Source organism: Jatropha curcas, chromosome 7, assembly GCF_041381405.1.
Source record: "Jatropha curcas cultivar XTBG-Jc1 chromosome 7, XTBG_Jcur_1.0, whole genome shotgun sequence".
Classification (NCBI taxonomy): Eukaryota; Viridiplantae; Streptophyta; class Magnoliopsida; order Malpighiales; family Euphorbiaceae; genus Jatropha; species Jatropha curcas.
Window position 1 is genome coordinate 24,502,337 of NC_143157.1, and position 12,298 is coordinate 24,514,634.

General features: G+C 35.9%; 2 protein-coding genes across 2 annotated transcripts; both read right to left on the minus strand.

Annotated features, from left to right (window-relative positions):
• Positions 1 to 43: 43 nt before the first annotated feature.
• On the minus strand, positions 44 to 3,280 carry LOC105632974 (uncharacterized). The gene is made up of 3 exons (XM_089723994.1): positions 2,359 to 3,280; positions 602 to 1,715; positions 44 to 433 (listed from the first exon to the last, which is right to left on the minus strand). Exons 1-3 carry the CDS (start codon positions 2,785 to 2,787, stop codon positions 177 to 179), a joined length of 1,800 nt encoding a protein of 599 aa, XP_089580120.1. The 5' UTR covers positions 2,788 to 3,280; the 3' UTR covers positions 44 to 176.
• Positions 3,281 to 6,562: 3,282 nt separating this feature from the next.
• On the minus strand, positions 6,563 to 12,046 carry LOC149495043 (DNA-binding bromodomain-containing protein; the record flags this gene model as incomplete). Its single annotated transcript, XM_089724129.1, is given in 8 exon segments — positions 6,563 to 8,556; positions 8,633 to 8,778; positions 9,260 to 9,593; positions 9,688 to 9,756; positions 11,472 to 11,570; positions 11,671 to 11,716; positions 11,830 to 11,908; positions 11,998 to 12,046. Coding segments are annotated over 8 exon segments (2,229 nt in total), but the record flags the coding sequence as incomplete, so codon positions are not given.
• Between the last annotated feature and the right edge of the window lie 252 nt (positions 12,047 to 12,298).

The following is a 12,298-nucleotide window of genomic DNA, read 5'->3' on the forward strand; positions in this document are numbered from 1 at the left end:
TATTAAGTTTAAAAAGCTTAGTAGAAGATCAAATAGCAGATACTTAAAAAATAAGCATCATTGCTAGAACAAACCCCATTCAAGTTCAATACAAAAAAAAAAATAATAATAATAAATCAAAAATAAAAATACACCAAGCCATTCCCTGGTTTCTTCTCTCAAAAGTGGCAATCATCTTAGCAAATTCCTGGCAAGTTGTCCCAAGAACAAGAGCCGAGGGTCCTGCCATGGTCTGCTGGAGGAAACAATGACGCCATCTGCATCTCAAACCCAATATTATCATCCGTTATAACGGAAGATTGCCCGTTGGAGATATCTGCTCTATCACTGTATAACTCAGGCTGCGTAGAAGAAGGAAGGTCGTTCAAAACCTTGATGAAGTCTTCAGGCATCATGTTGAGTTGACCTCCATCCTCAACCTTCTGATCCATTCCTGTATGCATCAATGGAAAGAAAAACATTGTTTTAATTATCCAATCTGAATAAATCCAAGGTCAATGGTTAATGGTCATCAGTTTCACTAACAACACTAGTCAAAGCAGAACAAGTACATCAATTTCACACACAAAACAAAAAAATTTTCAATGGCCAAAAAACTAACCTGGAGATAAAGCAAGAGAATCGGGTTGATCCCAATATGAGCCGAATCCGTCGGTCATGAGCAGCTTAGGCTTCTCTTCCTGCAAAATCAAACTGCTCTGATCTATGTAAGTCTGTCCACATTCTGTCAATACCTTAGCCTCTTTCAAAAGATCTTCCAATGCAAACCCAAGTTTTCCATTAACCTTATCTTTAACAGAATTACCAAATTTCTTCTTAGTAGCTCTTTTACTAAACTTACTAACACTAGGAATACCAATCCGGTTAGCTGTTGATACAAATTGGCTTGAAGGGAGCTCCGGCTGAGTCACAGCAGCCAAAAGCGAACACATTTCTTGATTTTCCTTCTGTAACTCTGCATGAAAGTCACTGGTGCTGTAACTGCTGTTAAGGAAGCTAGAAAAGCAAGAAGGGATCTGGTGACTCAAAGGAGGAGTGTTAGAAGCTGAAGTAGGTAATGAGAAGTGAGAATCTGGGCTAACACTGGATGTAGAAGGTGGGTTGTTGTTGACAAGCGAGGCAAAGTTAGGGGTGGAAGAGAAACGTTTAAAACGCATTGGTGCCTGGAGGATCGGAGGTGTTCTTGCGATGGTGAAGTCAAAAAGTGGCAAAGCAGTGGTAGTGGGAGATGATAATGGACTAGAAGATGCATTAGTATATGGTGTATGTGGATGTGTAGGGGATGGTAATTGAGTTTGGAAAGAAAAAGAAGTTGGAGTGGAGGGTGAGGAGTGAGATGAGTGGTGGTGGTGAGGGTTGTATTGGAGGTGGTGAGGGTGTTGAGGTTGGGATTGAGAGAAGTCAGAAAGTGGAAGGGTAGGAAAACTAGTAGAAGTGGTGCCAGGGGAGAGAGGAGGAGGGGTAGTGGAGGTAGGAGTGGTGGCGGTGTTTTGGGCTGGAAGATGATGAGTTGGGAAACTGAAGGAGGAGATAGGAGTGGCTTGGGTGATAGAAATTGATTGTGAATTGTGGTGGAGGGGGTGGTGGTAGAAGTGAGAACTAGGCAGTTGTTGAGGTTGGATATCAGCTGGATAAAGAGGAAGGCCTTGGCGTTGATGTCTTTTGACTCGTGTATTCCAATAATTCTTGATTTCATTGTCTGTTCGTCCTGGAAGCTGTAGAATCAAGAATCAAGAAAACTGTTATTTTTAATTTATAGTACGAACAACAAACTAAAAGTTATTTTTCTTTGTTTTCAAAAAAAGCAGAAACGTAGGCAACTCTTGTCGCTCTTTCGAAGCACTAATCCGAATTTTTAAACCAGGAAAACTGTAAGGCACGGGAATCCAGAAATGAAAGAGCTATACAATTCAAGAAACAGACAACCCAGAAATTGTTTTGAAAAGGATAAACATATAAAACAAGAAACAATAAAAATAAATTGTTTCAAAAGCAGAAACATAGGTCAACCTTGTCTCTCAAAGTACAAACAAAAAGAATTTAAGAGAGAAAAAAGGATCGACGCAAGAGAAAAATCAATCAAGAAACGAAAGAGCTATAAAATTCAAGAAACAAATAAACCCAGAAATAGATTTGAAAGGAAAAAGAAATAAGAGATGGAAATGGTTTCAAAAGCAGAAAACCTGCAAACTCTTCCTCTCAAAAAAAAAAAAAAAAAAAAAGAAAAAAAAAAAAAAAAGAAAAGAAATACAAGATAAAATCAATTATTTAAAAATAAGAGCTATAGAAGTCGGGAACAAACAAACAAACATTGTTTTGAAAAGTAGAAACAGAGAAAACAAATGTAAAACATAATACCAGACTAGCCATGCGAGCCCATTTGTTGCCAAATTTAGCGTGCAACTCAACAATAAGCCTCTCCTCTTCCGGCGAGAATGCGCCTTTTTTAAGATTAGGCCGGAGGTGATTAGCCCACCGAAGTCTGCAACTTTTTCCACAACGAGACAACCCAGAATGTCTCTGCACCGCATTCCAATTTCCTTCACCATGTTTCCTCACATAATCCACCAGTATCGCATCCTCCTCCGCCGTCCACGGCCCTTTCTTTAAAATGGTCTCACCGTTGACATCTCCACCTCCAGCTGTACCTCCATCATGATGAGGAGGAGCAACCATATCAGCACCAACACCATGAATGGCAGCAGCAGCAGCTATATCACCACAACTACCACCTGATCCTGTGGACCCACCACCAACTTCGCTGCCGCCGTTGCTGGTGGGCATCATATTTCTTAAAAGAAACTCAAAACACCCAAAATATATATTATTTTATTTTATTTACGTAAAAAGAATATAAATATTAATTTTTCTCTCCTACCCCTCTCTCTTTGTATCTGTATGTGTAATTGAAAAGAGGTTTCTAGTTTTCTGGATTTTCTTTTCTTTCCTTTTTGTTGAATGGTATCTCAAGAATTACTTTTCTCTTACAAAAGAAAGATATGGTGTCTTCATCTGTTTCTTGCTTTGAGAATTTGAGTCCTCTTCTCTGACTGGGCAAAACAATTCCATTACTCGCTCTGTTTTTCTTTAATTTTCCTGGGAAATGCTCTGTTTTTGCTTAATGGGGTTGCTGTTTCAGACACAGAGGAAAAGAGGGAGGGAGAGGGAGAGAGGGGCTTTTGGATGGGGTTTGGTGGGGTATGAGGAGAAAATGGGGACCCACAAAAGGGTCATGAGTTAGAGAGATGAAGCTTTGTAAAGGAGAAGAAAAAAGGGAGGAGATAGAGAGGTAACTCTCCCCCGGTTACTTCTCATTACTTCAATGGTGTACCCTTTTAGGCGCTTTGCTTTTTTTTTTTTTTTTTTAATTTACAATTTTCATCTCTCTACTTTTCTCTTTTATTAAAATTTAATTTTCTTTATACCAAAATAATTTAACCACTATACAATTTTTAGTGGATTAATGTTTAATCATTTTAGTTTTTTTCCAAATAATTATCTTTTTTTCAAAACGGTCAGATATATCCCTCAATAATAATGATTTTAGAATTTCAAAATTTACATAGCAATATAGTTTATTTTCGTTGATTCAATTATTTATTGGTTTTAATAGAATTAAGTTAATTAATTACAATGCAGTGAAAGTGTTGTGACTACTTTTATAATTTAGAGTTAAAATGTTGAATCATTATCAAAATTTGCAGCAAAATTATTAATTTTGATTTCTTTTTCTTGCCATTTTGTTTTTAGCCTTTTAGGCTTTAGCCAATATCTCCTCTCTCTCAGAAGCTTGGATCTAAAATTTGACTGTGGTAAAAAAGGGAAGTAAAAGGTGGTTAAAAAAGTATTTCTCTATTTGGGACTGAAATACTAGCCAAAAAATGTGATATGAATCTACTACTACTTACAGTATATATGACCCTTACCCAAAATTTTTACCCACTAGGTAAAATTGGGTATGATCTCTCTCTCTCTCTCTCTCTCTCTCTCTCTCTCCATATATATAAGTATAGCCAAAAGGGGTCTTAATCCATCTTTTTGTCTTAATCTTTATTCCCAGCTTTGTTGGGAACAAGAATCCTTTATGTTGTAATGTCGTTTCTGTTTCTAATGCTATCTTATATTCATCTTTTGGGGAATCACAATTTTGCATATTATTAACTACTTTGTTTAATCCTCCAAAATATGTTCATAATATATTAATAATTAGAGAATTTATATGAATCTTGAAACGAAATTAATCTCATATCTAAAAAGTGTGAGAATGTTCGTTAAAAATACGAAAAATGTTCATTATTCTTTTTTTATAATTTCTATTTTTGGTGAAATGTTATCTTTTACAATTGTGATGAGATGAGATAAAAATATTTATTTTGATGACATAAGCTAATATGGATTAAAAAAAACTCAGTCAAAATTGACACAATATAATTTTGTAAATGTTTTTTATTGGGACATGAATATGCAATTCCCTATTTTTATTTAAATCTAAATATATATACACATACATTACCATATGGCCAACTTTCAAATTATTAATACATATATGGTAAGAAATTAATCCTAACTACTAAGAACATACTTGAATATTATTTGTCAAAGGTTCTAGAAACTTATTTGGGTAAAAAATTAAAAATTAATTATTTAAGCATGTTTAGTTATGTTGATCAATGATGAGAAGTTTGGACTTTTTATTTTTATTTTTTTTTATAAAGTTCATTTAATGAAACTAATAATGAAAATAAAATATATAAATATTGAAAAATGTATATATATATATATATATATATATATATATATATATATTAGTTTAATATGAACAACACATCAAAGTTGTAAAATTTTTGAGAGTTGGAAATAATATGAATATATAAGGATCTTAATGAAATGATATTATATCATTGTTGAGACATCAAAAGGTATGCATTTTTTAGAAAAACATATATATTTCATTTTGCACATGGAAATTTCTTTTATGAATTTTTCAACATGTGTACTCTTCCAACCATTCTAGACCTAACCCAAAAAAAAAAAAAAAACATGTTAAAAAAGGTAATATATAGTAGGAAAAAAAAAAGAAAAAAAACAAAATAAAGGGACTAAAAAAAGATCTCAAAAGAACCATATACACACATAAAGACTTGGTCTTTATATATATATATATAATTTTTATTATTTGCCTTTAAAATGAATGGTTTATAGCTAAACATCAAAAACCTTTTTTAGCAATGAACAAAATAATTAGGAAAAGAAAAACCAAATAAATAAGAGTCAATGATAGCCTACCAACCTTGACCTCTTGTTTATGTATATATAAATGTTTGTTTTAGAGCCAAAAAAAAGAGAGAAAAAGGCCATTAGAAATCACATAGAGCAGCTGTAGGAGAGATATTTCCATGGCATTGCTCCCAAATTTCTGGAGATGCTTCACAGAATCATCTCCTACAAAGAAATTTGTATGTGAAGGGGATGTTTGTGTGATGAGAAATGACAGGAGAAAATTTGGCAAGAAAAGATCTCCCAAGAAGACAGAGGAGAAGCAAAGCAATGAAAATAACAATAATAAAACTCCTTTTGCCCCTTTGTCTATGAGAAGGGTTCCTACAAGTTTATAGGCATCAATGCTATGGTGTTTTTCTGTTTGTTGCCAAATTGTGAGGCAGCTCTCCATTTTATTAATTTTAGATTGTTTATTATGAATTATGTTTTTGTATTTTATTTATATATCATTATCATTATTATTATTATTATTATTTTGTAAACAATTAGCCTCTTAGGCTGAGAAATCTGTTTATGCATTTGGGTTTTTCTTACTTTCCTTTTATTTCACAAGAGAAGAGCATTGTTGCAAGTTAAACCTTCATGCCTCTCTCTTGTTTTTTGTACAAAGAAAATGAGAGAAAATGTATGTTGTTGTGATATATATATTTTTTATTTATTTGTTTATTTCTTTCATACTCTCATAAATTCTTTAAAAAAAATTTAGAAATTCAAAAGAATTTTTGTTTAATGATTGAAGAAAAAAGTAATAAAAAAGGAAAACAAAATAAAGCCCCAGTTTCTTCATATAATTTCTTTACTTTTTGTCAATCTGCTTTTCTGCATGGAATTGTTTCTGACCAATAGTGGAGGGGATTTACTTGTCCTCCTCCCATTTAGGTACCTGTCTTTTGCCAATCTGGGGAGAACAAACGACATGCCGTTAAATGTGAACACGTCCATTACGCGTAAAATTCCTTACCGCACTTTTAAGCTCGTCAAATTAAGCAATATACTGATTCAAGTAAATTCTTTGTTCTCGTAACATTCATGTCAATTTATATATATTAGCTTTTTCTGAAGGGATTATATTATTGTTTTTACAATGATTATCAGATAAAATTTTTTATCTTTTATCTTAAATCCCGAAGGATGAGACGAGAGAACGTAAATCTCTTCTTCTTAATCAGAGATTTTGAGTTTAAATCCTGAATGTAAAGGTAAAAAATTCGGTAGAAATAGAAGTAAAGATGAATTTCTTTTAGAGAACATTACTTAAATGTATAATAGAGAAGAAGCGGAATTATTAATGCAATCACATAAAGGAATCAAAGACCAGTAGAATCTAAGAAACAAATTTTTGTCCACCTCAATCTAATGTACAAGGCATAACCTGGAACTTATGTGTGATTCATTTGATTTAGAATATATGATCAACAGATGATAATCCTAGAGATAGATAATCCATCTTGTGTTCAACTCTTTCTTTCAATATTTTTTTTTTTATATATATAATAACTCCCTGACAGAAACTAAAGCACTGCTCTAAGTCAGTAATCTTCAATAAGAGAAGAAACATGTTGATGTAGCTCTATTAAAAATTATCTTTCCGCGAATCTCCAGGAGTCATTTCATCTATTGCAACTGCAAAAATCCCTTCTTTATACAGAGAAAATCCAGCCAAGGACTAAATCCATGAACTTCATCTTATGAATCAAAGATTTGTGTTAAAAATCCTCATAACCAATTAGGCAGGATAACACCTCTCACATGAAATATCAATGAACTAGCAGGCGTTGTGACAGTTTAAGCAGCTAAGGTGTGAGGATAAAAAAATATTAAATTCCCTGAATCCAGGCCAAGATTACCCCAGCAATTCCTGTTTCATACTCATAGTTGCAATGCTAGGTCCGGCTGCTGCGAGTCAACCATCACACCTGAAGACTGTTTGACTGGAGAACCAGGAGATTGGAAACCAATATTCAAGTCAGGAGGAAGTGCCTCTGGTTTTCGCTTCGGCTGTGAATGTGGACTTAGCCCTCGCCAAGGGGGTTGCATTTGAAGCCTGGACAAGTCGGTTGCAACAAATTGAGGGAAGATCATAGGTCTGTTTTGGAATTGTCCTTCAATTCCTGCATGAACAGGCGGTCGCATAAATGCTTGAAATGCAAAATTATTTTTCTCAGCCTGTAATTGCATTCCTGCAGGAAGGGGGAACTGCCCTTGAACTCGAGCAATTTGTGGATGCAATTGCCCGGTTGGGTTGTATAATGACTCTGCAGAGATCTGATTTTTGGATGTGGTAGAATTTTCAGTTGGTGGTTTAAACCCTCCAGCACCTATGGACATCCATGCACGGGCTGCAGCAACAGCAGCATTGCCAGAATCATTTCTTACAGTTGGAAGTGATGGCGTAGCAGGCGAAGTATCAACTGAGGATTGATTTGAAGGTTTCTGCTGTTTTTGAGACCTTTCAGCTGACATTTGCATTGCTTCAACCGGATCAGTTAGAACTGGTTCTTGTCCCTGCGTAAAGAATGTTCCTGCACGGACCATTTGATTTGGAACACCATCAGAAGACGAATTAATCATTCTACCATTCAATGAACCACTAGCCTTTCCATTTGGTGGCCCTCCAGAACCAACTCTATTGTTATCCGCTTGCTTAGAAGGCACTGAATGCATAAGACCCACTGCCCTTGGTATCTCCCTTGGCTTGGTTGTTGCCATTTCCAAATTATTTGGAAGCTGCTTCTCTGTAACAACATCAGAATCATGTTGATAGCTCGATGGGGGCAAGTTGAGTTCAACTTGTTTTGAAACCTTGTTCTGAGCCCCAGCAGAATTCCTGGGTGGAAGGCTTTGCTGCCGATTAGTGTGATTAACAGGGATAGGTGTGCTGGGTTTTGATCCAGCAGAAGAAAACAACAACGTTCTTCCTTCTAACATAGCGCCATTTGTTGGACGAAACAATGATTGTCTGCCGTCTGCAGTTGGAACTCTTACATTATTCTCCTTGAGAGGAACTGGAATCCTTGAAGTTAACTCACTCTTTAGCGCATCTGCGGCACCTTGTGATTTTGTAAACAAGACAGATTCTTTCATTGCACGCGTTTCAATCATTAATACAGGTGTTGGCAGTGGCTCATATTCTCCAACCCATCCACGGCCAAACTTATAGTCTGGAGGTAGGGCTTGCTCAATCCTCTGAGAGGCAACTTTCCATGCAACTGGTCCAAGAGTTGCAGCAAAACGAGCCAAGCTTCTCCCATAAGAATAATCTGCGTGAAGCCCAACCTGATTGAGGAAAATAAAAACAAGGTAAGTATAGAAACCAAGTACTTAAAAGGAGAAGAGTTGCTCTATTACATACAGCAACCAGCTGCTTGATTTCATTCTCAAATGTTGAAAATATTGATTCTGATTTGGTCATTGGTTGAGCGGATATGTTATAGGTTGCACGACGATTTTCATCAAGCATGGATGACCTCCTTCCAAATTTGGGGAGTAGACCCTTCCCTAAAAAGTAAGCATTCAAAAAACAAAGCAAATATCAAAATCACAGAAACTATAAAGTATTGTTTATTATTCTTAGGGACAATCAAGATAGACACAGAATCACAGATCAAAGGCTGCTATATCAGCAAGTGAGATTTTAAAAAAGAAAAAAAAAAAAGTGTTGCTTGAAATATTTAGTACACTTAAACAGAACTCATAATAAAAAGCCATTACTGAATTATGATCGTAGTCAAGGTGGGGTCAAAGGAGGGAGTACTCAGGTAGGCATATACTTCAGTAATTTCCAATGAAATGACTGATTATTAATACAAATTCACCATTACAACAAGCTGCAGCCAATTATCTAGTTATTTTGCATGTTTGAACAAAGGAGGATAGAACTTTGAAAAACTGATTCTACATGTGGTAAAAAACCATCAATAAAATCCTAGAACTCCTTTTCTAAATATAACACAACCACATGGAAAATAACTCTACATACCTGATGATAGTTCTTCTGGTTTCTCCTGATTATTATCAATCAGAGAAGAGTTGCCCTCTATAGGCCCATCAATATTACTAGGCCTGTCACAGCCACTAGCTTGTGTAGCAATCAACCCATTCTGGAGATCACCGGTAGTGGCTAGAGTGGCGCCAGAAGAAAAATCAGAGCCTACGGGTTCCTGCACAGTCCGGCTCAAAGGTTTCTTCATTTGCTTCTTGGCCAAGAAGTTGGGTTTTGTTTTCTGCTCTGATTTGTGCTCCTCGTCAGAGCGTTCAATGTCAAACCTTAACTTCTGGAACTTCTTTCTTGCCAGCTCTTCGATAGCACGCGCCTTTCCAAAAATAATCAGATAATAAGATGGCCAGCAAGACAGAGAATGAATCTAAGAGGTCAGGAGAGAGATAGAAGTACCAAAAGCAGTATACCTGTTTATGATATATGGTCTCTGCTGAATTGTATTGCATTGCATTTGAGCAAATTAGAAACACATCACTCTGCAATCAAAGAAAATCAGTTTCAAATAACACCATATAAAGCACTCTAGCTAATGAACATAACTTTTAGGTGAAGAAGTTTTGTTTGAGAAATTTAAAAAAGAAAACCATCACTCCAGTATCAACCACTATCATTCAAGAGAAGATATATCACAGCAAATAAGTAACATTAGCCGGTTTACTTGGAAACAGTGAATATTACGGGTTAAAAAATATTCTAGAGCCATAATGCATTGCTTGGTAAAGTGTAACCATAAGTTTATAACCCTTCTAGCCTTCCAGATCAATGACAAGGAACATGTATTGACAACAAAATATGTAATAGATGAATTATACTGGACTTCAAAAATTATCAGTATTCAGGTATTTGGCAGAAATTTCAGATAGTATGTGCAGGAATTTTCCACCAAAATGCATTTTAGAGATCACGGGTATCAGGTTAATCACAGAGATTAAGGTGTAAAGCAAAATTTTTTCCCATCTAATGTTGCCCAGAAAAATGTGACCTTCAAAAAATATTAGCCTAATCAGCAGCTTTGAATTCCTTAAGCCCCTCTGAAGATAAATGATCTACTTCAGAAATATTCTCCCAGCAAGAACAAAAAAGAACAAACATCATCAGAATCGTGCTCTCCATATATCAATTAAGGCCTTTTTCTCTGGGAATCCAATGAAAAATAGTTCAATTCCATCTAAAAAGTTTATATACTAGACATATAGCCCCACAGTCAACTATTTAGCACCAAATCATAACAGCAAACCCTCTCGCTATGATTCAAGAACTTTCACTACTGAAGCATCATTTGAGTTAAATTTGCCAATGTCCTTGACCATAATTATGGAGCATAAGCTGCACAGCTGAATGCTGCATAAAAGGCAGGTTGAGTAAAAACGTTTGGGACTGTTAAGTAGGGGGTAAAGGTGAAAGCACAGTATCTGATTCTTACTGTCTGGAAATGCATTGCTTGGGGGTGGGGGAATTGCATTGTTTAATAGAAAGAACTTGAAGGGCTGGAAAATGGAGTTTTCCTTTCGCCTAATCTCAACAACCAAGGAAAAACAGGGCTGGAAAATGGAGTTTTCCTTTTGCCTAATCTCAACAACCAAGGAAAACGGTATAATTTTTCTAATATCTCTCCTAAGCTGCTGTTTTCCATTGTTTTTTATTTATCGCAATAGACAAAATGTCCTAAATGTCCTTAAAAAGTGGGAAGCTCAACAACTCAATAGAATATAATTAAGGAATTGGAGCTCAATCGACAAAACTTAGCATCCAAAGAGAGAGTTTAGGGCTTGGAAATGAGTTTTGCATAAAAGAAGCCCACTGCAGAGAGAGAGAGAGAGAGAGGAGAAAAAGCCTCCAATTATAAACATAGCATCTAAAATCACAATCTAAAACCTTCTTTTTTCAGTCATTTCCAATGAAATATCACGAGTCAAAGATAGCTTCCAATTGACCTTGCACGAAGCTACCAAAGGAGACCCAAGGAGGGCAAAAAGACTCTCTCCAAAGGTTGACACTTGAATCAAATGAAGAACTGATAAAATGGAGAACAGCTGCAGTGAGAGTGGACTCTGATACAACTAAAGCACACTTAGTGCCATGCATCTATGACATGAACAATGGACTTCAGCAGCACTCCACTTAGGGCTCAGTATCGATGTCAGGGCTCAAAGTTACAGTCAAAACAGAGGTGTGAATTGTAGATACTCACCTCAAATTGTTCAAAGGTTGAATATGATCCATTTCCCAGCTTCTTCCTCACTGTGGCAAAGTCCATTGGATGATCAATCACATCAAGATAATCAGGAAGCTACAACAGTAAAAGGGGAAAAGAATTAGTACTTCAAGATCCCATAAAACAGAGCTCTCCAAAAACAAGCCAACAATTAACCACTTCAGCATCCACGTACCTCTTCCAGATCCACTGGTTCTGCATACACGCCATATGTGTCCTTCCTACCACAATTTAGACCCGAAACAACAATTAACATAAAAAATCTCCCTCAGCCTAATTACAATAAGTATCAAATGACAGAAGGACAGAAGAAGACATATAAGCCATAACCCACTTTTGAAGCTTGTCAAGGATCAACTCGAGCGACTTCTTATCAGGCAAAGGCAACCCATTTGGATGATCAGTTGGAGTCCCTAATCAAGCAGAAACATAAAATTCAGCAAACCCACATCAAATTTACATGTTATACAGACATATATAACCCAAAAATCAACAATCAAACCTGGAACAGAGTCCTCTCCCCCTTTGGTATCAGCTTTTCTTTCCCTTTCCTGTCAAAATCCAAAAGGTTCAATACTCGAACTGGAATAAACATATTCATGGAGCAAGTAAATGTACGATGGGAAAGAGAAACGAGACGCTGACAGAGACAGAGACATGAAATAAAGCAGCCAACATATGTAAGAGAGAGAGTGTGTGAGAGCAAAAGATAATAGATATAGAAAGAGAGAGAGAGAGAGGTGGGTAGAGAGAGAAAGGTGGGGAGAGCGTGATCAGATTCTGTTGGAGAGAAGGCAGTTTTT